This window comes from Phaseolus vulgaris, chromosome 3 (genome assembly GCF_000499845.2).
Source record: "Phaseolus vulgaris cultivar G19833 chromosome 3, P. vulgaris v2.0, whole genome shotgun sequence".
Classification (NCBI taxonomy): Eukaryota; Viridiplantae; Streptophyta; class Magnoliopsida; order Fabales; family Fabaceae; genus Phaseolus; species Phaseolus vulgaris.
This window is the reverse complement of record NC_023757.2, coordinates 15364039-15386423: the sequence shown is the minus strand read 5'-3', so window position 1 is coordinate 15386423 and position 22385 is coordinate 15364039. Positions and strand designations below refer to the sequence as shown.

The 22385-nt window shown below is 33.3% G+C and overlaps 2 protein-coding genes and 1 long non-coding RNA gene across 3 annotated transcripts; all 3 read right to left on the bottom strand.

Annotated features, from left to right (window-relative positions):
• Window positions 1–5874: 5874 nt before the first annotated feature.
• Window positions 5875–6873, bottom strand: LOC137839198 (uncharacterized). The gene has a single exon (XM_068648322.1). The coding sequence runs from the start codon at window positions 6871–6873 to the stop codon at window positions 5875–5877; it is 999 nt and encodes a 332-aa protein (XP_068504423.1).
• Window positions 6874–15023: 8150 nt separating this feature from the next.
• On the bottom strand, window positions 15024–15752 carry LOC137806777 (uncharacterized). Its single transcript, XR_011080410.1, has 2 exons — window positions 15405–15752; window positions 15024–15252 (listed from the first exon to the last, which is right to left on the bottom strand). It is a non-coding gene; the product is annotated as an uncharacterized lncRNA (long non-coding RNA).
• Window positions 15753–19405: 3653 nt separating this feature from the next.
• Window positions 19406–21899, bottom strand: LOC137806774 (UDP-glucuronic acid decarboxylase 2-like). Its single transcript, XM_068607047.1, has 7 exons — window positions 21187–21899; window positions 20921–21068; window positions 20715–20794; window positions 20537–20620; window positions 20362–20436; window positions 19985–20077; window positions 19406–19889 (listed from the first exon to the last, which is right to left on the bottom strand). The coding sequence occupies exons 1-7, from the start codon at window positions 21766–21768 to the stop codon at window positions 19671–19673; spliced, it is 1281 nt and encodes a 426-aa protein (XP_068463148.1). The 5' UTR covers window positions 21769–21899; the 3' UTR covers window positions 19406–19670.
• Window positions 21900–22385: the final 486 nt, after the last annotated feature.

The following is a 22385-nucleotide window of genomic DNA, read 5'->3' as shown; positions in this document are numbered from 1 at the left end:
ATCCAATAGTAATTTCAGTGAATAGAATTCAAAACCTATCTGCAAACAATGAAAATTAGCAATAATGGTAAAGAAACAATAATGGTAAAGAAACAGGGGTTGTGATCGTTTAGCAAGAAAATATAAATGATGATTTGAATCAGTAAAGAATGCAGATTGACTCCCAAGTTCTTCCACCAATGAATTCTTCACAGGCTCTCTAAAGATTATTCTTTTCTCAATCCTCAGCAGAGCTAAACTAGATTGAACATGCGCCAAACCTAATTCAACTGAAGCTCACCAGTAAAGCATGCGTCTACCGGTTTAATCAATACCCACTTTGTTCCATGCGTATACTCCATGGGAATGCTTATCTCCTCTCTCTTGAATCATGCGCCCAAGAAATTAATTAGAACAATACGAACTAACTAAGAAACCAAAGTTTAAGATAAGGAAGACTCTCAATCATGCGTTCAAGTACAACCTCTCACAAAAACTAGTTTTCCAGGAGATTAGACAATAAAAACAACTGCTATAGAGAATTAAAAATAGAAACTTTTATTGATCAAAACCTCAAAACTCAATGGGGAATCACAAAGGAATCAACCAAAAGGTTTAGCTTCCCATGCGGAGGCAAAAGAATTACAAATAAGAAAAGAAACTAAGAAAACCCTATGAAGCTCTCCTTTCTCCTTGATGCTTGTGTCCTTTTATAGGCTTTTCTGCTCCAAGGATCTTGGGAAAATATTGTAGTTTAGATTTTGTAAACAGTTTCCACTTTCCATAATTCTTTTTATTTTGCAGAAGATTTGCTTCCAATTCTGTTTCTGGAATCTTGTAGCTTTTATTTTCTCTTTCTTCTCCTCAGAATTTGTTTTTTGTTTTGATTCAAAGAAGCAACTTGGACTTTTGCATATTTGGCTCATTCACAAGGATAGATGCTTCAGATCATTTACCCTAAAAACACAAAATTAACAATAATAATATATAAGGCCCAAATAAACCCAATTATAAGAATATTAATTAAAACAATGGATTTATTTATTATTATAGTCCAATAATCTATGATTAAGGCTATTGAGTGTGAATAAATATATGCTCATCAAATACCCCCACACTTATCCTTTTTGCACTCCTGGGCAAAACACTCTACAAATATTTAGAAAGCTAAAAGGAAAAATAATGAAAACTAAAATGCAGCAAACCAGAACAACTATATCAGCATGATACATTTTCAAGACAATCAAGGAATCAAAACCAGCGTGAATGGAATCCTATGAATTGAACTACAAGTAGGTAATCGAATTCAAAGGTGAATCAAAATTTGATAAACTTCTCACCAAATGCTCTCTAACTCTCAAGTGTTTAGGTTTGTATTTACACTCAGCACCCATGCAGACAAACACTACCATATGCTTAGCAGGACTCTAATATTCATAACCATTGAAAAATATGCAATCAAAGATCAAGAGGACTTTATAAGGGATGTAATGGGGCTAAGGTAAAGGTAGGTAAAAGTGGGAAAATAGGCTTAAAAACCATAGAAAAACAAAGGAGCAATGAAGGATAAGTCTAAAAACAAGTGTAAGTATTATCACAATTCAACTCCTCATTTTATTTCAAGATATAATTTTTTTTCATATAGTAGATAGTCAATCCAATGTATTAGAAGATCTACTCTTATTTTGTTTATTTTGCTTTGCTTTTCTTTTTCTTGTTGTATTCTTTTTTTTCCTATCCCTTTTTTTTTTTTTAAACTGAAGAGGTAAACTATGAAAATGACATACACCCCCACACTTATTCAAAAACCTATTCCCAAATGATTTCAAAGCTCCTTTATCTTCTAAGGTAGGGACAAACATGATTTTTCTTGTTTTGAGGCTTGTAATGAGGGTTAAAAATAAGAAAAAGGTTATAGGCTCAAGGGGCTAACAAATGGATTATCATAAAGGTAGGCTAATATGGCTAATGGGTTAATTTAAACAAAGAATGCCTCTATCATATCAGTTCATGCACGTAAATCACAGTTGTAAAACAAAGAATCAAGCTAAGTTCTAGAGTATAAGCAGACACAAGTGAAAACACACTAAAAAGAATATTAGACAATCTGTCAATGAAGCTCAAAATCTCACCTGGGACAGTTTATCACAAAAGATTCAACTCTAAATTTCTCATAACCAACTTATTTTTCAAAACTTTTCTAAGAAATCCACACAACAAAGATCAAGAAACTCAAAATTTATCTAGAAACATGCATAATGCTTGTATTAAATGCTCTAAATGTTTGCTAGAAGAAAACAAAAAATATTAAGGAATTTTTATTTGAAAGCAAACCAAGTAAACTCCCAGGAAAGAGAGGTGAGTCACAAATGGACTAACTTAAATACCAAGTCTTTCCTAGCCAGAGTCTTCCTTGGATCACTTTTCAAAATATTTTTTTTTTAAATAAAAAAAAACATAAATAATGAGTAAAAGAAAATGTTAAAAAATAAAAATAAAAATAAAAGAGTAAAACAAATCCTAACTACAATTCTCCCCCCACACTTAAATCATACATTGTCCTCAATGTAAAAACAATTAATATATGTGTATGATAAAAGTAAGGGAAGAAATACTCCCTCCTCAAGCTTGAGGGTAATTGGGGTGCTGCAAGGTAATCTCTTCCACCGTCTCGTCTTGAGGAATCTCATGAAAGAGCTTTAGACGGTGTCCATTCACCTTAAATGTATTGGTAGACGTTAGACTATGCAATTCTACAACACCATGAGGGTGGACATGGGTGACCAAAAATGGTCCAATCCATCTTGAACGCAACTTTCCAGGCATGAGCTTTAATCTGGAGTTGAACATTAACACACGCTGGCCGACAACAAACTCCTTTCCAGTGATGAAGTGGTCATGTAGATGCTTGGTCCTTTCCTTGTAGAATTTGAAGTTCTCATATGCCTCCAAACGGATCTCGTCCAACTCTTGCAGCTGAAGTTTTCTCTGCTCTCCTGCCTTGTCATAATCCATGTTGCATGTCCTTATTGCCCAGTAAGCTCTGTGCTCGATCTCCACAGGTAGATGACAAGCTTTTCCAAAGACAACCCTAAAGGGAGACATCCCAATAGGTGCTTTATAGGCTGTACGATGGGCCCAAAGAGCATCGTCTAAACGTTTACTCCAGTCCTTCCTTGTTGGCTTAACCATCTTCTCCAAAATGCGTTTTATTTCTCTATTAGAGACCTCAGCTTGACCATTTGTTTGTGGATGATATGGTGTGGACGCTCTATGGATCACCCCATATTTCCGAAATAGGACATCGAGTATCCTGTTGCAAAAATGTGTGCCTTGGTCACTGATGATGGCTTTAGGAATCCCAAATCTGCAGAAGATGTTAGATAAAAAAAAACCTGCAACAACATGGGAATCATTAGTTCTTGTGGCTATTGCCTCCACCCATTTGGAGACATAGTCCACAGCAAGAAGGATATAAGTGAATCCAAAAGAAATAGGGAAGGGACCCATGAAATCAATACCCCACACATCAAAGACTTCACAAAATAGCATGGGTTGCTGGGGCATCTGTTGTCTTTGGGAGATGGCAGTGCTTTCTCTTTGACACCTCTCGCATGTGGATGAGACGGTCCATGCATCTTTAAAAATGGTTGGCCAAAAGAACCCACAATCCAGTACCTTTCTTGCAGTACGTTGTGCAGCCAAGTGTCCTCCAACAGATGAAGCATGACAAAAATTTAGCACAGATGGGATCTCTTGGTCAGGAATGCATCTGCGTATGATCTGATCACTGCAGAAACGCCATAAGTATGGGTCATCCCAGACATAGTATTTGGCATCGCTCTTGAGTTTGTCTCTCTGTGCCTTAGTTGCCAATAGTGGAAAAACAGAAGCAACAAGGTAGTTCACTATGTCAGCGTACCAAGGTATATGTTCAGATGTGCTAGATAATCTAGAATATGCATTAGATGCTCTGGTTGGACCGTTTACTGATTCCGTTATAAGAAAAAGATGCTCATCTGGGAAATCATCATGGATGGGCTCTGCATCTTGTTCCTTCTCAATTCGACTAAGGTGATCTGCAACATGATTACATGCCCCACTCCTATCTTTAATCTCCAAGTCAAATTCTTGGAGCAGCAACATCCACCTAATCAACCTTGGTTTTGAGTCAGTCTTCTTTAAGAGATATTTCAGTGCAGCATGATCAGTAAAAACAACCACCTTGGATCCTAGGAGATACGATCTGAACTTATCTAAGGAAAAGACAATAGCCAACAACTCCTTTTCCGTGGTGGTGTAGTTAGACTAAGCGGCGTCTAACGTTCTAGAGGCATAATAGATCACATGTGACAAACCATCTACTCGTTGTGCAAGGACAACTCCAAGTGCATAATTTGAGGCATCACACGTGATCTCAAAAGGGAGTGTCCAATTAGGAGTTTTTATAATTGGAGGTGTCACAAGTGCTGTTTTAAGGGCATCAAATGCCTCTCTGCATCTTTCTCCAAAATCAAACAATACATCCTTCTGTAGCAAGTTAGATAAAAGTAATGCTATTTTGCTAAAATTCTTGATGAATCGTCTATAGAATCCTGCATGACCAAGAAAAGACCTAACCTCCCTCACAGAAGAGGGATAAGGTAGTTGTGAGATAACATTCAGTTTAGCAGGATCTACCTGAATACCTTTCTCAGAGATAATGTGACCCAAAACTGTACCATGTGTAACCATAAAATGACACTTCTCATAACTTAATACTAAGTCATTCTCAATGCATTTGTCAAGTACTTTGACCAGGTTAGCCAAACAATCATCAAAAGAAGAACCATACAGGCTAAAATCATCCATAAAAATTTCTATGCAATGCTCAATTAAATCAGAAAATATGCTCATCATGCATCGTTGAAACATTCCTGGAGCATTACATAGGCCAAATGGCATCCTTCTATATGCAAAGGTTCCAAATGGGCAAGTAAAAGTGGTCTTGTGTTGGTCCTCTGGTGCTATACATATCTGAAAATATCCAGAGAAACCATCCAAGAAACAATAATGCGTTTTACCTGCTAGACGTTCCAACATTTGATCAATGAAAGGAAGAGGAAAGTGGTCCTTCCGGGTGGCTTGATTCAAGCGTCTGTAGTCAATACAAACTCTCCAACTGTTCTGCACTCTAGTAGGAATAAGTTCATCATGCTCGTTCTTTATCACTGTTATCCCAGATTTCTAGGGAACAACCTGAATCGGACTCACCCAAGTGCTGTCAGAGATAGGGTATATGATACCAGCTTGTAGCAGCTTAGTGACCTCCTTCTTCACCACATCAAGAATCTGGGGATTAAGCCTGCGTTGAGGTTGTCTCACAGGTTTTTGTCCCTTCTTCTAGTAGAATTCTATGCATACAAATAGAAGGGTTGATACCTGGAATGTCTGCCAGCGTCCTACTAATGGATTTCTTGTGCTCTATAATCACCTGCAACAGTTTCTGCTCTTGTTCATCATTTAGAGAAGTAGAAATAATCACTGGAAGTTGCTCCCCTTTTTCCGAATAGGCATACTTAAGATGATCCGGAAGTGGCTTCAGTTCAAGTGATGGCGGTTGGATGATGGATGGTACTGGTCTAGTGCCGAGAGAAACTTTCGCAACCTGCAATTCATCATGGTTGATATCATCTGATGTTGCTAAGTGTGAATCAACAACATCTACATCAGTTACAAAACCGAGAAAATCAAACACATTATCATCCACAATATCATCTAAAATGTCAATATGATACACAGAGTGATCTTCAATTGGGTGTTTCATAGCGTCTAGGATATTGAACTGGACTAAATTGTCTCTAAACTCCATAGTCAGTGTGCCTGCATGAACATCAATCTTGGTGCGGGCTGTCTTCAAGAAAGGTCTGCCCAAGATGATGGTTGTTGAAACAGAATTTGAATCTTCTCCACCCATGTCCAAATGTAGAAATCTGTAGGAAAAACAAGTTTATTTACTTGAATAAGGACGTCTTCAATAAGCCCTGCAGGTTGGACTGTGCTTCTATTAGCGAGCTGAATGACTATGCCTGTGGGTTTAAGAGGACCAATAGACAAAGAAGTAAACACAGATAAAGGCATAACATTTATAGATGCTCCCAAGTCAAGCATCGCATTTTCAAATAGGTTATTGCCTATTACGCAAGGAATGGTGAAAGTGCCTGGGTCTTTGCATTTTTCAGGAATTGTTACCGCAGGCTTTTCAATGAGAGCAGAAACATTCCTTCCCATGTTTACCTTTTCGTTCCCTTTAAGACGTCTTTTATGTGTGCATAGATCCTTGAAAAACTTTGCATATTTAGGAATCTGTTTAATAGCGTCTAGTAGAGGAATGTTCACCTCAACCTTTCTGAATGTCTCGAGAATCTCCTTGTCAGTTTTTTCCATTTTTCTGCTTGTCTGAACAACTCTTTGTGGAAAAGGAAGAGGAATAGATGGTCTATCGAGACTAACATTTTCTCCTTGTATATTAACTTCATGAGACGGTCTAGGAGGAGCATCCATGTCATTATTCCTTGTGTTGACCCTTCTTTGATCATCATTTTCTGAAGGAGTAGTAATGTTGGAGGTGTTAGACGATCTCAGTTGATCGTCTACTTTGGTGGATTTTTGCACAGGTGCTTGCAACTGTGTACCACTTCTCAGAGTGATGGCACTAACATTATGTGGATTGATGGCTGTCTGGGAGGGAAGCTTATCAGACCCTTTGGAATTCATCTCATTCATACGAGTGGCTAACTGACCAATCTGATTTTCCAAGTTATGAATGCTTACCTCTGTTCTCTGTACTCTTTCATCTGTTCTTTGTACTATTTCACTTGTTCTCTGTTGGAATTGCGTATTAACTTTAGCCATATGCTTTATTACATTCTCTAGAGAAGATCCACCTTTTTCTGATACAAAAGTTGGTGGTGGGGATGGTTGTTGTTGCTGTGAGTTACCCCATCTAAGATTCGGATGATTCCTCCAACCTGGATTATACTTATTGGTGGACAAATCATGGTTGAATGGTTGCTGAGGTGGGTTAGATAGTCAACTAATGAAGGGAAAACTAGTAGACTGTCTACCACTATTAAAGATGTTTACAGCATAAGCTTGAGGACATTCAACATTGTTTCCTCCTTCAACTTCTTGAAGAGTGGGGCAAGCATCAGTGGCATGGTTAGCGGTGCAAATTCCACATACCCTTGCAACCATCTGAGGCATAGTTAGTTGCTTCATCATGGATGTGAGATCGTCTAGTTGTTCCTTCATCTGAGCATGATCAGCTGCATAATTGGTTGTCATCTCATGAACTCCACGAACAGGTGCTGCAGAGTTGCTATGTGTTTGGAATTGTTGATTGTTAGAAGCCATGATCTCAATCAATTGTCTTGCAGCGGCTGGCGTCTTGTCAACTAGAGCTCCTCCACTTGCAACATCTATCATTTGTCTATCAATAGCTATCAGACCCTCGTAAAAATATTGTATTAGAAGTTGTTCGTGAATCTGATGGTATGGACAACTTGTACATAGCCTCTTGAATCTCTCCCAGTATTCATATAGACTTTCTATATCTTGTTGCCTGATCCCGCACATTTCCTTCCTTATTGATGTGACTCTGGATGCTGGAAAGAATTTTTCAAGGAACACTCTTTTCAACCCTTCCCAATTAGTCACTGATCATGCCGACAAATAATATAGCCAATCTTTAGCTGCATCTTGGAGTGAAAAAGGGAATGCTTTAAGCTTGATGTGCTCCTCTGTGACCTCAGCTGGCCTCATGGTGGTGCACACTGTGTGAAACTCCTTAAGATGTTTATGCGGGTCTTCACCTGCAAGGCCATGAAATTTAGGCAGCAAGTGTATCAAACCAGATTTAAGCTCACATTGCTCATCTGGGTATTGGATACACATAGTTTGGAAGGAAACATCTGGAGCAGCAAGTTCTCTAAGGGTCCGTTCGTCCATAATTCCAGAGTTAGGGCTTCCGACAGTAGTTGGTGATGAATCAGAAGACGAGGTTGTACTAGACATGTATTTCAATTGAATATTCTATTAGACCTCTCAGAGCAAAATCTTTGTTTTTTTTTTTTAAAAAAAAGGAAACAACCCAAGTCAACTCCCAGGAAAGAGAGGTGAGTCACAAATGGACAAACTTAAATACCAAGTCTTTCCTAGCCAGAGTCTTCCCTGAATTGCTTTCAATTTTTTTTTAAAAAAAAAAAACAAAGAGTAGCAACTGAAGTGTCTACCCTAAATGCAAGATTCTAAAAAAAACTAATGTAATTGCTACACTTAATGCTTAAAAAAAATGACAAGGAAAAAAATGTAAAAATGAATAAATAGGGAAAATAAAAAGATCAATAATAAAAATAAAACAGAAACAGAAATAAATAAAGAATGACAAAAAAAAAACTAAAAACAGAATATATATAGATAAAGAAAATAAAAACAAACAAAATAAGGATAAAAGATATAGGAGACAAAATCAAATCAAATAAAAACAAAACAAAATAAAGATAAAAGATATAAGGAAATAAAATTAAAACAAATCAAAACAAAATAAAGATACAATATATAAGAGATAAAAAAAAATGTTCTGAATATTATATTTTTTTAATTTTTAATTTTTAATTTTTCATTTTTTATTTTATTTTTTTTTCGTTTATAAAGAAAATAAGAAAAAAAAATTTGAATATTAGATTTTTTAGTTTTAATTTTTTTGTGTGTTTTAGGGTATACTAAATAAATAAAAACTAATAAGAAGAAAACAAAATTTAAATATGCAAAAAAAATAAAATTAGGAAGGAAAAAAAAATAAAAAAAAATTATACAGATAAGAAGAAAAACCTGATAACCAAAATCAAATTGGAATCCCCGGCAACGGCGCCAAATTTGATAGTTGTCGTTTTGCTGTCAAATTAATATGATTCTAGCGTAGACTTGTCTAACACTAGAGAGATGATAATATAGTTGTGGTCAGATGACCCCAAGTCGTCTCCCAACGAATCCAATAGTAATTTCAGTGAATAGAATTCAAAACCTATCTGCAAACAATGAAAATTAGCAATAATGGTAAAGAAACAGGGGTTGTGATCGTTTAGCAAGAAAATATAAATGATGATTTGAATCAGTAAAGAATGCAGATTGACTCCCAAGTTCTTCCACCAATGAATTCTTCACAGGCTCTCTAAAGATTATTCTTTTCTCAATCCTCAGCAGAGCTAAACTAGATTGAACATGCGCCAAACCTAATTCAACTGAAGCTCACCAGTAAAGCATGCGTCTACCGGTTTAATCAATACCCACTTTGTTCCATGCGTATACTCCATGGGAATGCTTATCTCCTCTCTCTTGAATCATGCGCCCAAGAAATTAATTAGAACAATACGAACTAACTAAGAAACCAAAGTTTAAGATAAGGAAGACTCTCAATCATGCGTTCAAGTACAACCTCTCACAAAAACTAGTTTTCCAGGAGATTAGACAATAAAAACAACTGCTATAGATAATTAAAAATAGAAACTTTTATTGATCAAAACCTCAAAACTCAATGGGGAATCACAAAGGAATCAACCAAAAGGTTTAGCTTTCCATGCGGAGGCAAAAGAATTACAAATAAGAAAAGAAACTAAGAAAACCCTATGAAGCTCTCATTTCTCCTTGATGCTTGTGTCCTTTTATAGGCTTTTCTGCTCCAAGGATCTTGGGAAAATATTGCAGTTTAGATTTTGTAAACAGTTTCCACTTTCCATAATTCTTTTTATTTTGCAGAAGATTTGCTTCCAATTCTGTTTCTGGAATCTTGTAGCTTTTATTTTCTCTTTCTTCTCCTCAGAATTTGTTTTCTGTTTTGATTCAAAGAAGCAACTTGGACTTTTGCATATTTGGCCCATTCACAAGGATAGATGCTTCAGATCATTTACCCTAAAAACACAAAATTAACAATAATAATATATAAGGCCCAAATAAACCCAATTATAAGAATATTAATTAAAACAATGGATTTATTTATTATTATAGTCCAATAATCTATGATTAAGGCTATTGAGTGTGAATAAATATATGCTCATCTGTCATCAACAAAATGAATATAGAAACGGATGAATATAGAAACGGTATCCGGATGTTGAGAGTGTTGGTGTAGGTCCCCAAAGATCAGTGTGGACCAAATCTAAAACATGTTTTGCTAGAGTGAGACTCTTTAAAAGGTAAGGCATGTGATTTTCCAAACTGAAAAGCATCACAGAAACTAATGTTATTAACAACAAAACTAATTTAAAACTTGGGACAAGACTCTTTGAGACGGATGGCCTAATCTCCTATGTCATGCATCTGCTTTTGAAGGGCTTGACAAATTTGAAGAAAAGAAACAATTCTAAAATTTTGAGAATTATTTGAGGGAGGTGCAGCTTCAATCTTGTACAAACCATCTTCAAGCTTCCCTTCCCTTTGAACATCACCAAACTTGTCCACTTGTTCTTCCCAAAACAGTCAAAAGAGTTAAAAATAATATTTACTTTGTTATCAGTCACCAACTGAGACACACTTACCAAATTCTTAGTAATTTTAGGCACATACAACACATTATTAAGAGACAGATCTTGTAACTTTGCATTACCTATATGACTATTGCCAAGTTTGCTTCCATTTGCTACAATAAGAGACTTCTTATCATTATAACCTTTCTTATGTGATAGATTTTGTATGTTTCAATTGAAGTTATCATCTCATATTTGTATCATTGAAATAATATAATAAAAAGTTAATTTTTTAATTTATTTTTTATTCAAAATTTTAATTTTTTAAAAAGTCAATGAGTTAATATGTTATGATGTTTTTGCCATGTCGTAACAAGCGATACAACGGGTTAAAACGACTAATACAATCCACTAAATTGTGATAAACTAATGACTCTTATTTCACTTTTGTTATCCCTAAATATCTAGAATTTGAAATCACATATTTAAATATGGGATATCTAATTTAAAATGTTGGTAGTAAAAATATTTACGACTTTACAAATTTAATTTGTGCTTCAAGTTGATTTATGAAGTCACTGTGTTATTTTTCATTGAAAATATAATCTTTTAATAAAAAGAAGAAATCAAAATAGAGAGAAAATTATGTTTATAATTTTAAGTGTAATTTTTACTATTAAATAGAGAATAAATATTAAAGCACACCATTTTCATTAATTGGATACCTGATATGTACTTGCACCTTAATGGTGTGTTTGGATTGGAGAAGAGATTTGAGGGAGTAGATTTGAAAGAAAAGTGAGGTTGTTTGGATTGGGGTATGTTAGAGTAGATTTGTGAGAAAAATTTATTCAAGTTAGTATGTAATGTGATGATTGTAAAAGATTTTTTAATTTTTTTAAAATGTAAAATATATAAAATATAAGTTTTTACTAATTTGATAAATATAATAAATTTTAAAAATATTATAAAATAATTTAGAAATATATATTAAAATAAAAATAAATTCAAATAAAAAAAATAATATTAAATATTATTAAAATTACGTATTAATAATTAAAATTTAAATTAATCTTTTATTTATTATTTATTTTATTATAATATGAAAATTAATATTAATAATTAATAAAGAAATTATAAATGTTATATATATATTAAAATATAATTTATATGTATAATTAATATAATTTTTATTAAATTTTATAAAAAAAGTAATATATAATCAACTTTCTCTTCAAATTCCTTTATGAAGACAAAGAAAGGTTTGACAAAAAACTTTTTATCGTTTTTCATATTTTAATCTCAATTTTTGCTTCGTTTTTTCAACTTTATTTGGTTTCTCCCTTTCCTCACCAATCCTCGTATTTATTCGCCTGCCCCAAAATAATTTCAATGAAACCTGGATGTGTTAAAGATAATTAGAGTAGATAGAAATATTTTTTATGAAATTTATTAGGTAATTTAGAAAATCAGAAGTTATATTTACATAGATAAAATTGTTGTCAACTTTATTAAATTTTTTATAATTAAATATGTACCATTGAAAATATAAGGAAGATAATTTCGTGAATGAACAATATTCTTAAAAATTTATATGCGGTATATTGTGCAAGCTTTTATGAATAGTAGAAATTTATAAGATGGTATGGAAGATCACAATACTAACAAACACTCACAAGAGGAAAAAAACTAAAAAATAAGAGAAAATAATGAGTAAAGACATTTTGGAGAAAAATAGAAACACATATTTATAGAGAGTGAAGCTTGACTTACATAATCACATATTCTCACCACAATTTGATTAGGTTATGAATGATAGGCTGAACATTGAAAAAAAAAATGGAACATGCTCTGGAGATAATTGCAGCAACATCCAAGAAACTTAGAGGTCAATGATCTAGTAAACAAAGACTCCAAAGTTCACAAAGATAGAAAATAGAGAAATTTGGATAAGTTCAAAGATTTATATTAACCAAAGACAAAAAAAAAAGAATAAACAAACAAAGTAGTAAAAAAAAACTAAACCTTCTTATTGCATGCAAAACAGGGAAAATTGATAGAATTAGAACTAAAGTATGCAAAAAAAATATTCAAATGAACCGCAATTTCATGTGCACAAGGCCCGCTTCATTTGCTAGGTACTCATTTCAAGAGTATAGTATACGAAGTGTGTTGATATGTAAATTCTTTGAGAATGTATATCATATGAGATTCTTTTACCTTTCTGATACCTACTTATTCACAAAATATTTCCCCCTTAAATTTTGACATTAATAATTAAAATTTAAAAGAATTAAAAAACTATTTGTATATAATTAGTTATTAAATTAGAGAAAATGAAATGGTGCTATTAAATATTTGCATTATTGACTTTTTTTTAATTATCTATAATTATTGATGAATATTTAAACTTGGTTGATACTTCTTTTCCTTTAAGTTTGAGAAGTAAGAAATAAGTAGGACTAAAAAAATTCTTAGAAATAATTTGAAGATTTAGTGATGATTGTGTTAATTTTGAACAGTGTTTGGTGAAAAATAATGTGAGACATAGTTGACATATAATTTGTTTGGCATTTGGTAAGTTTTAATTTATCCTAAAATAATTAGTTTGACATAAGATAGATGAATATTTAATTGTAAAGATATAGCGAAGGAATAGTGTGAAAATGTGATTGTATTAAAAAGAGAAAAAGAAAAGAATCTAAAAAGAGAAAGAAGGAAGGTGAAAGATAATAGTAAATTTGGGGAAGGTAAGAAGAGGAGAATGATATCATGATGGGGACACGAGCCGCTGATGGGAAAGTACAGAAGCGGAAGGAGACAGAGCAAAGGTGAGTGAGTGACTGAGAAACACAACACACTGCTAATTTCAGATTTCAGAATGCAGATTTCAGAATTTTTCAGACGGATATTTAAATGACACCGGAGATGGACCACCACCTGATATCTCACACCCTTTTACATTCTTACCCACCCATCATTTTTTCGCCCTTCTCAATATCAGTATGCTTCAGTTCGAGACTTCCTTGCATCTCTCATGAAAATTAAAATATATATTTTTTTTTATGTTATAAATCAATAAAGAACGTAAGAATCTAACTGATTAGTCATCTCAACCCACTTCATTACACTAATTTTATGGAACTTTTCTACCATGAAATGAATTTCTATTGGAAAAAGAAATATCGTAAACTAATTTTATAGAATTCTTGTACCATGAAATGAATTTCTATTGGAAAAAGAAATATCGTAAGAATTAAGTGATTAGTCATCTCAATCCACTTAATTACACTAACTTTTATAATTTTTATGCCATGGAATTCTTGTGCCATGAAATGAGTTTCTATTGAAAAAAATATATATTTAATGGCTCATGGGTACACAATTATTTTGTGTTTTCTGAAATTTGGGCTCGACAGTCCAACGACATGACTTACAGATTCAGTGCTTGCTAATGCTGCTATTTTTCTTTCTTTTTTAACTTTCCTATATATTTAAGCAATGCAATCAGTTGTTTTTTTTTTTAAATTTAATTTTTAAGAAATTTTAGTTTCAAAGGAAATTTAAATCACTATTAGAATTATTATTTTTTGAAATAATTTACAAATAAATTATGGTAACGGTATTAAATTAAGATAATTTTGTAATGATAAAAAAATAAAAAATAAAAAATGGCACAACTAACGATAAATTGGGCAAAATTAAAAAGTTTGAGATATTGAGAATGTAGGTCCAATCATTGAAGAGGCAATAGTTGTTTGATTTTGTACAAAATGACGTGTGCAGATTTGAAAACTGAATCATGATTCAACCCCTACCAAATTGACAAGTGCCCCCACTAATGCAATTCCACTTTATTTATATAACATTAAATTTAAAAATATAGTCCATTTAAGGACTATGTTTCTTAGATTCATAATTTAAAACGATTACTACAAAATTAATGTATTGTTAGAGGTAGTGAAAACTTTATAAAAACAAGGGCTACTAATTTACTTTTCAATTATCAATGCTAACATATTTTTTTTTTATATCTTGTGATCATTAAATATGTAAAACTAATAGAGTGTTGTGAATTTTAATAATTTTTTATTAATAGCGAAAAACGTGTTCCAAATATTATGTTAAAAGAATATATTATTAACATTTTTTAGCAATAGAAAAATACTTTATACCGATCTATCCAGAAGGGATTTTCTAAATTAGTAAAAAAACGTTTTATATTAATTTTATCCCACAAAAGAAGAAAAAAACTGAACCGACTTTAACCTAGATAGATGGGCAGAAACTAAACATAGTCACAGAAATACTAAAAAACATAATAAGAACCATATCCTAGTCTTCATGGTTTGGAGTCTGTAGGACATAATTTAACTTGTGAAGTGTTTAACATAGTTGAACAAAACTCCTTTATTTATCACTTTTTGGAACAACAAGAACACAAGGTTACCCTACCAAGCCAAATCCTAGGTGAAATTTGGGCATATTATGGTATCCCCTATCAAGCAAGCTCCTTTCTAAACTCTACGGTGGTGATTTGAACTTGTGGTTAAGCAACATCTGTCGGAGCTCCACCGGATCAATTCCAGGGGTATGATTCATGGGCCTGTAGTCACCTGTTACTGGGTCTGGGGCCCAATCAGAATAGGCTTTTGCACCATCTCTTGTCACAGCCTTTTCTTCTGCACCTCCCACAATTCCACTCCTACGCCCAATATTATTACCCAGGCCAAGTCTCACCGAAACATCGGAGGCAACTGCATAACCTCGCCTATGATTGTACCATCATAATGTAGAGGTCACAAACAAAGGTCATATTGGCAATTCAAAATTCAAGTAGAAAAAATAATGATAATAAGATAGTGAAAATCCTATGATGAATATTTATTAGGATGAAAATATTCTTAAAAAAATGGAACTAACCGATGAACAGGAATTAGTGAGATAGATTCGGCTACAAGGACACAGAGTTGCGAGAGAGAACGAGACATAACACGACCTATTTTTTTATTTATTTATTAGTTTGCTGCTGCGAAAACTCTAATGTTTTTAGAACAAATAAAGGTTTCGTAGCAGCCACCACCCCTTTCTATGGGTCTTCTTCTCACTCTGTCTCTGTGTTTAGGGTTTGTGTGGCCTTTTATAGGGATATAGAAGAGAGATTACAATGATGGTGCATATCGGGGGTGGCGTCAATGGTTTGGGGAAAGAACCAACTGTCGCCATTTGGTAGAAACACCTAATCCAAGCTCGTCAACCTCATCACACGTCTTGCTTCCTATATGCAAATATTAAATATAAATCAATTTTAAATCATTCACTTTTATTTCCGTAAAATCGTAAAATTCTTCGGATTTCTTCTTTTCCTTATATTTGGGATCTGGTCTTCCAATTTTTGGTTTCCAGGTCTTCACTTTTCGACATAGTTATTTATAATTATAATTTCATCAAGTTAATTTTCGGTTGAGTGGATACGTAGTAAATTTAATTTTTTTATTTATTTTTAGTGTTCACATATTTAAGATTAGTCTTTTATATTATATGGATAATTAAGATAGTCTAAATTACTCTTATTTATAATTTGTTGTCCGGTTTGTTGGAGATTCCACATCGACTAGAGATAAGGACATTTCATAATATATAAATGGGTGCAAACCTCACCTTATCGAGCCGGTTTTATGGGGTTGAGTTAGGCTTAAAGTCCACTCTTTCGTAATATGGTATCAGAGCCATTTCGAGCCTATCCTAGCGAGTGTTTGTGTTGGGTCTATCGTGCCACCCGCTATCGGGCCGCTATCGGACCACCCAAAATATATAGTCCCAAGTCCACTCTTTCGTAATATGGTTATTGTGAAGGGTATCTTGTCGAGATGTTTATTTGTTAAATTGAACTTAATATTTTAGACACTCAAGTAATACATTAAAAGACCTCATCATCTTGCTAAGTAGCACACTACGCGACGTTTTCATCTTGATATTCGGTAATACACTACGAGATCTTGTTAACTTAGTACTTAACAATACACTATGAGACCTTGTTATCTTAGTATTCAACAGTACACTACGAAATCTCGTGATCTCGGTACTCAACATTACACTGATTCCCCAAACTCAAGCGAGACGAAGAGTCTTAAAAAAGAAAAATTCATGTGACATGTTGTCGGTCCCATTGGGTATACTGACCCCTGGCCTGAGTAGAAGAACATCGTTTTCTGGATGCCGCTCTTTGGAAGGGATTCATGGGGTGAATATTTGGAAATGATTCATGGGGTGAATTCGACCTTAGTCGAGAACACTGTAACACTTTTCAGATGTTGTTTTCGATAGGAATTTGCTTAGGTGAATTCAACCTTGAATAAACGCGGTTACATTTTTTAGATGTTCTCGACAAGAATTCAATTGAGTGAATTCGACCTTGATTCTAGAAGATTTTTACATGAACATTTTTGACACATATATTGTCAAGATGTTGAGATACCGAGTTGGACCTCAAAATCTCAGACACTCAGATAGTACACTACATGACCTCATCATCTTAGCACTCGGTAGTACACTATGAAACCTCATTATCCTAATACTTGACACCACACTGTAAGACCTCTTCATCTCGACACTCATTAGTACACTACGAGATTTCGTTATCTCAATACTTGACAATACACTATGAGATCTTGTAAACTCAATCCTCTACCATACACTTTGACATTACATTGCAGAACCTCATAATAATTTTGGTACTCGACAGAACAACTGACCCCAAATTCAAGCAAAGGAAGAGTCTTAAAAAAAAATTGTTTTTTTTTTATCATACCTACGTTGTTCGCGTTGGATATAACTTTTATAATAATTTTAAACAAAATATATTTAAAGTGATTTTTAGTTGATTAACAGTTTTAATTTTTATTAGTAGTTCTTCCAGTAAGAGATATGATATCTCTAGTTAGCATTGAGTAAGTTTCTATCTTGTATTAGTTTATCCGTTTTCTTTATTGTTAAGTACTTTTATGGATTTCTAATTTTTTTTCTCAACATTAAGATCTGTATTTCTGATGTGTGTACTATTTTATTGATTTTTTTTTTAATTTAAAAGTTATTATTTGATCGTGATTATATTTATTAATTGTTTTTTAGATTTGTTTTAAATTATATATTTATTCAAACTTCATGATAATACAAGAAAATCATGAAATAGAAACCAATTTGTAGAAACTAAAATAATTAGTTGTAATAGTAACTAAATTAGAGATATTTTAAAAACTAAAAAGAAATTTGGTTTCTAAATTAGTTTCTATTATTGTTAAATAGTTTCTAAATTGGTATTTAATTGTTTTTGGTACCAAATTTAGAAGCTAAATAATTGGTAGTTAAAACCTTAGTTGCTAATTAAATACCAATTTAAAAATTATTTAACAATAGAAAATAATAGAAACTAATTTAGAAACCAATTTTTTTTAGCTTTTAAAATGGTCTTTATTTTAGTTACTATTGTAACTAATTATTTTGATATCTAAAAATGATTTTTATTTCATGATTTTCTTGTAATGATAAAAATATACTCCTATTTATTTATTGATATTTATTTTGGATTGTGTGCTTATTCTCGTTTTATTGTGATAAAATCTTCTTATATTTATATGTTGATATTTGTATTTTATTATTGTTAATTAATTTTAAGTGATAAGACTTATTAGGTCAGTGATACATCCTACCAGAATGGGTAGGTCACAATCCTAGCTATCATTCAAACATATATCAAGATAAAATCAAGCACAACGAAGCATACAAAATTAATGTTTAAGTTTATTTTTGAATATATAGGCTTAAGTCCCTCTAAATATAAATATAAAAGTTTCATATTAAATAAAAATAAAAAATTTAAGTAAAATCCACAAATACACAATTTAAAATTAAATATGAAATCATAATTTCTGGTTAACCTATGTCTCTCCATTCTATCATCCTAGAGTAATCTTAGTAGTAGTATCAATCCCTTATGTAATATCTATTTACTTTTACTCGATGTTAAATCTTTCTGATTTATTAACTTAAAAATTCCCAACACTAAAAAAGTGCAATCATGGATGAATTTTCTAAACTGGAGTAGTGGTGCAGTTTTTATGTGACAAAACTAAACAATAAACTTATATACAATATCTTATTATTGAACTGAATATTTAAACAATATTAAGAATAACTACAAAAATATTTACATGTAAAAATTGTTATAGTAACAAAGTTATAGATAATTTACACCAATGTTATGAAGATAAAAAAAAAATAGAATCGAGTAAAAGGATTGATTTCTATTTTTTTATAAATATCAAACAGGTTTATTTCTAAATAATGAATATAGTAAAAAATATATCAAACAGGTTAATTTCTAAATAAAAAAAAACTTCATCACCAAGTCATGTGAGTATTTTATTCATTCCTTTCAACGGACCCACTTGCTTCGGACAAAAGTGGGCTTATCATATAATTTATTTTGCATTACTTCTCAAATTCAACGTAACCATGATATGGATGATAATTATTTAAAATAAACTCATGCCACCTTCACCATTTTCACATATTTCTTATCCAAACTTGTTTTGGTACACGTTTTGAATCCAATCTAATCTACTCCTAGCTATTATTTTAAAGTGAGGGATCTATATTTTGAGCTATTAAGTTTATTCATAAATTCAAATTATAATACAATGATCCCAAATCCCTATTCAATTTACCATAAAAATATAAACCATATATGCATAATTTAAAAAAAAAATGCAAAAAGTGTAACAATTTTAATTAAGGAAATACGTAAAAATAAAATAAATTAACTAGTTGATAGGTATTAGTTTTAGCCATAATTAATTCAACAGCGATTTGGTTTGTTTCAAAGTTTGATAAGAGTAAAATAAATAAAAATCGTAGAAGACCGGTTTACACGAAAAAGAAAGAAAGAACATATACTGAGCAATATGACTCTGAAACACATACAAATACAACAAAAAAAAATGTACCTTCTTCCCTTGGCAGGGGTGCTGTTTATTTTGCTGCCAGAGGTACATAAGTCTCATTCATTAAACAGATATGTAATTCGAAATAAGGCACTGAAGCCAAATTTTGTTATATGTATATATGTTTATTTTCACCAATGTTTTGTTTTAATTACCTTTTGTAGGTGATGATAAGTTTTAAATTAATCTATGCTACAGATTTGCCTCCACTGAGTTTTGAGTCAGCGAACAATCTTTGCCGGAAATCAGATACCATTAGGGGAAGTCCCTCTCGGAGGGACACAGAGGGTTGCCACCCAAGAAGCTCCTTAGCTCTGGAGATGTCTGGCTTCCTCTTATGTGGGTCATCTTCTGTATTTGGTCTAAACTCTATCTTTGCATTTGGGTCTATGGTCTCTTGTACCACCTGCACAAACCAAACACTCCAACAACTATTATCATCATCTATATATTTTTATTATTATTATTATTATTATGCTAACCACACACAAAATATAATACCTGAGCCAGTTCAAGCATGGTGAATTCACCAGGGTTCCCTAGATTGAATGGACCAACGTGCTCACCTTCCATCAGCCGCATTAAACCTTCTACCTGCCATAGATTGCATCATGAAACTTGGTTCATGTTTGAGATCAAGCAAATGTTCATATGCGTCATGATTGGAAGCCACATTTCCAAATAACGTATTCCAACAACATTTGAATATGATTTTATATATATTTAACTTTTTTGCTCCCTATTTTTTTTTTTTACATATACATGTTTTAAAAATAGGACAATGATACCTTGAATAATATTAGCCAAGTAATGAATATTCCCATTATTTTTGTGAATAGTGAGAAAAGATGGATGTATAAGGCATGAAAAAGATTTACCAAGTCTGATACATATTGAAAGCTTCTTGTCTGCTTTCCGTCGCCATAAACAGTCAATGGCTCCTTCCTCAACGCCTGTTCAGATTCAGAAGTTGTTGGCGTGATAAGTTAAAAGTAAGAAAGAAAAGAGTGAATATAAATAAATAAAGAATCTCCCAAAAAGGAAAAGCAATACCTGAGCAACAAAGTTACTAACTACACGCCCATCATCAATGCACATTCTGGGTCCATAAGTGTTGAAGATTCGAGCAATCCTCACCTACACTTAACCCAACAACTACGTTCAAGCTCTTTATTTCATTCAACACCTCGCATGCACGAAAAACGAAAATGCGAGATTACGAAGAACCAACCTCGATACCTGCGCCTCTGTGATAGTCCATTGCCAATGTCTCTGCCGTGCGCTTTCCTTCGTCGTAACAGCTCCTTACACCTACCAGTAGCATGCAGTGCAATTCAACCATAAATTAAGATATAAAAAGTAACTGATGGGATTAAAGAAGGTGCAAGATTTGAAAGAATAATTAAAACAGTAGTGTTAATTAATTATTGAGATTACCGATGGGATTAACGTTGCCCCAATAGGTCTCAACCTGAGGGTGCTGAAGAGGATCACCGTACACCTCACTGGTGCTGGTGAGCAAAAACCGTGCACCCACTCTCTTTGCCAAACCCAACATGTTGAGCGTTCCCACCACATTGGTCTTGTGCTCCACAACCACATAAGAATCAAGGATTCCAATTTCAAGCAATCCAACATAAAAATGAATAAAGTGTTACGTGAATGGAAAATAAAGGGAAGAAAATATTGAGGAAGAAGGATATGATGGTCTTGACAGGGTTGAACTTGTAATGAACGGGGGAAGCGGGGCAAGCCAAGTGGTAGATCTGGTCAACCTCGAGGAGGATGGGTTCAACGACGTCGTGGCGAATGAGTTCGAAGTTGGGGTTCCCCATGTGATGCAGCACGTTCTCTTTTCTTCCGGTGAAGAAGTTGTCAACCACGATCACGTTGTCGCCTCTTTCCATCAGACGGTCCACCAGGTGGCTTCCAACGAAACCGGCTCCGCCGGTGACCACGATCCGCTTCTGCTTCCTGCCCTTAATTCCCAGAGGCACCCTTCCCTTCTTGTCAGTTTGGTCTTCCAACAGGACGCGGCGACTTGGCAGAGCCAACTCGGTCTCCAGGAGCGAGTCGTGAGGAGGTGGTAGGGTGGATAGAGAAGGGAGAAGATGGAAGAAGAGAGTGGCGATTGCCACGCCCACGAGGAGGAACGGGACACGCTCCCGCAACATGTAACCGATCCGGGTGGTGGATTTTGGTGGGGAATTGGACGCAGGCAGTGAATCTGAGTTGCGATGGCTGAATTCTGGTGTCTGTGTTCTACGAATCAGCTCAGAGCTCATTTTTTTTTATTTTCTTCTCTGGTATCTGTGAATTGAATGTATATAGTTGGATGCAGATGAAAGTGAATTGTGAGGCATGGAATATGGCTTTTTAATCGCTCCAACATGCAACTTCTCTGCCTTGATTTACAAATTTGAGGTTTCCAACTTTCGGTTTCCCTTCTTTTTTGCTTTCCTTTTTTCAAAATCAGCATGGCCACAACACTGCTACACGTTATAATTAACTAAAATACAATACATATATTCATTTTTATCTTCTCTTCTCTTATCCCAATTAATACATAACATACTGCTTATACTTTGTTTTCAAGTATTGTCACATGCTATGGTGTATATTAAAGGGTTATTTTTAATTAAGTTATTAATAAGTTCTGGATAATTTTTACGGTCCAAAATAATGGAGAATTAGTTACAATAGCAATGAGATTTTTTTTTTTAAACTACTTAATTTTTTTTTATAAAATTTTTCATGTTAGGCATTATTATGCAACTTAAACATCTTAGCTACCTCAAGTGACAACAATCATCTGCCATCACATAAAAAAATATTATTAAAAATAAAAAAAGAAAAAAAATACAAAAAAATATGGGGATGGCTAGACCAAAACATATGTTAA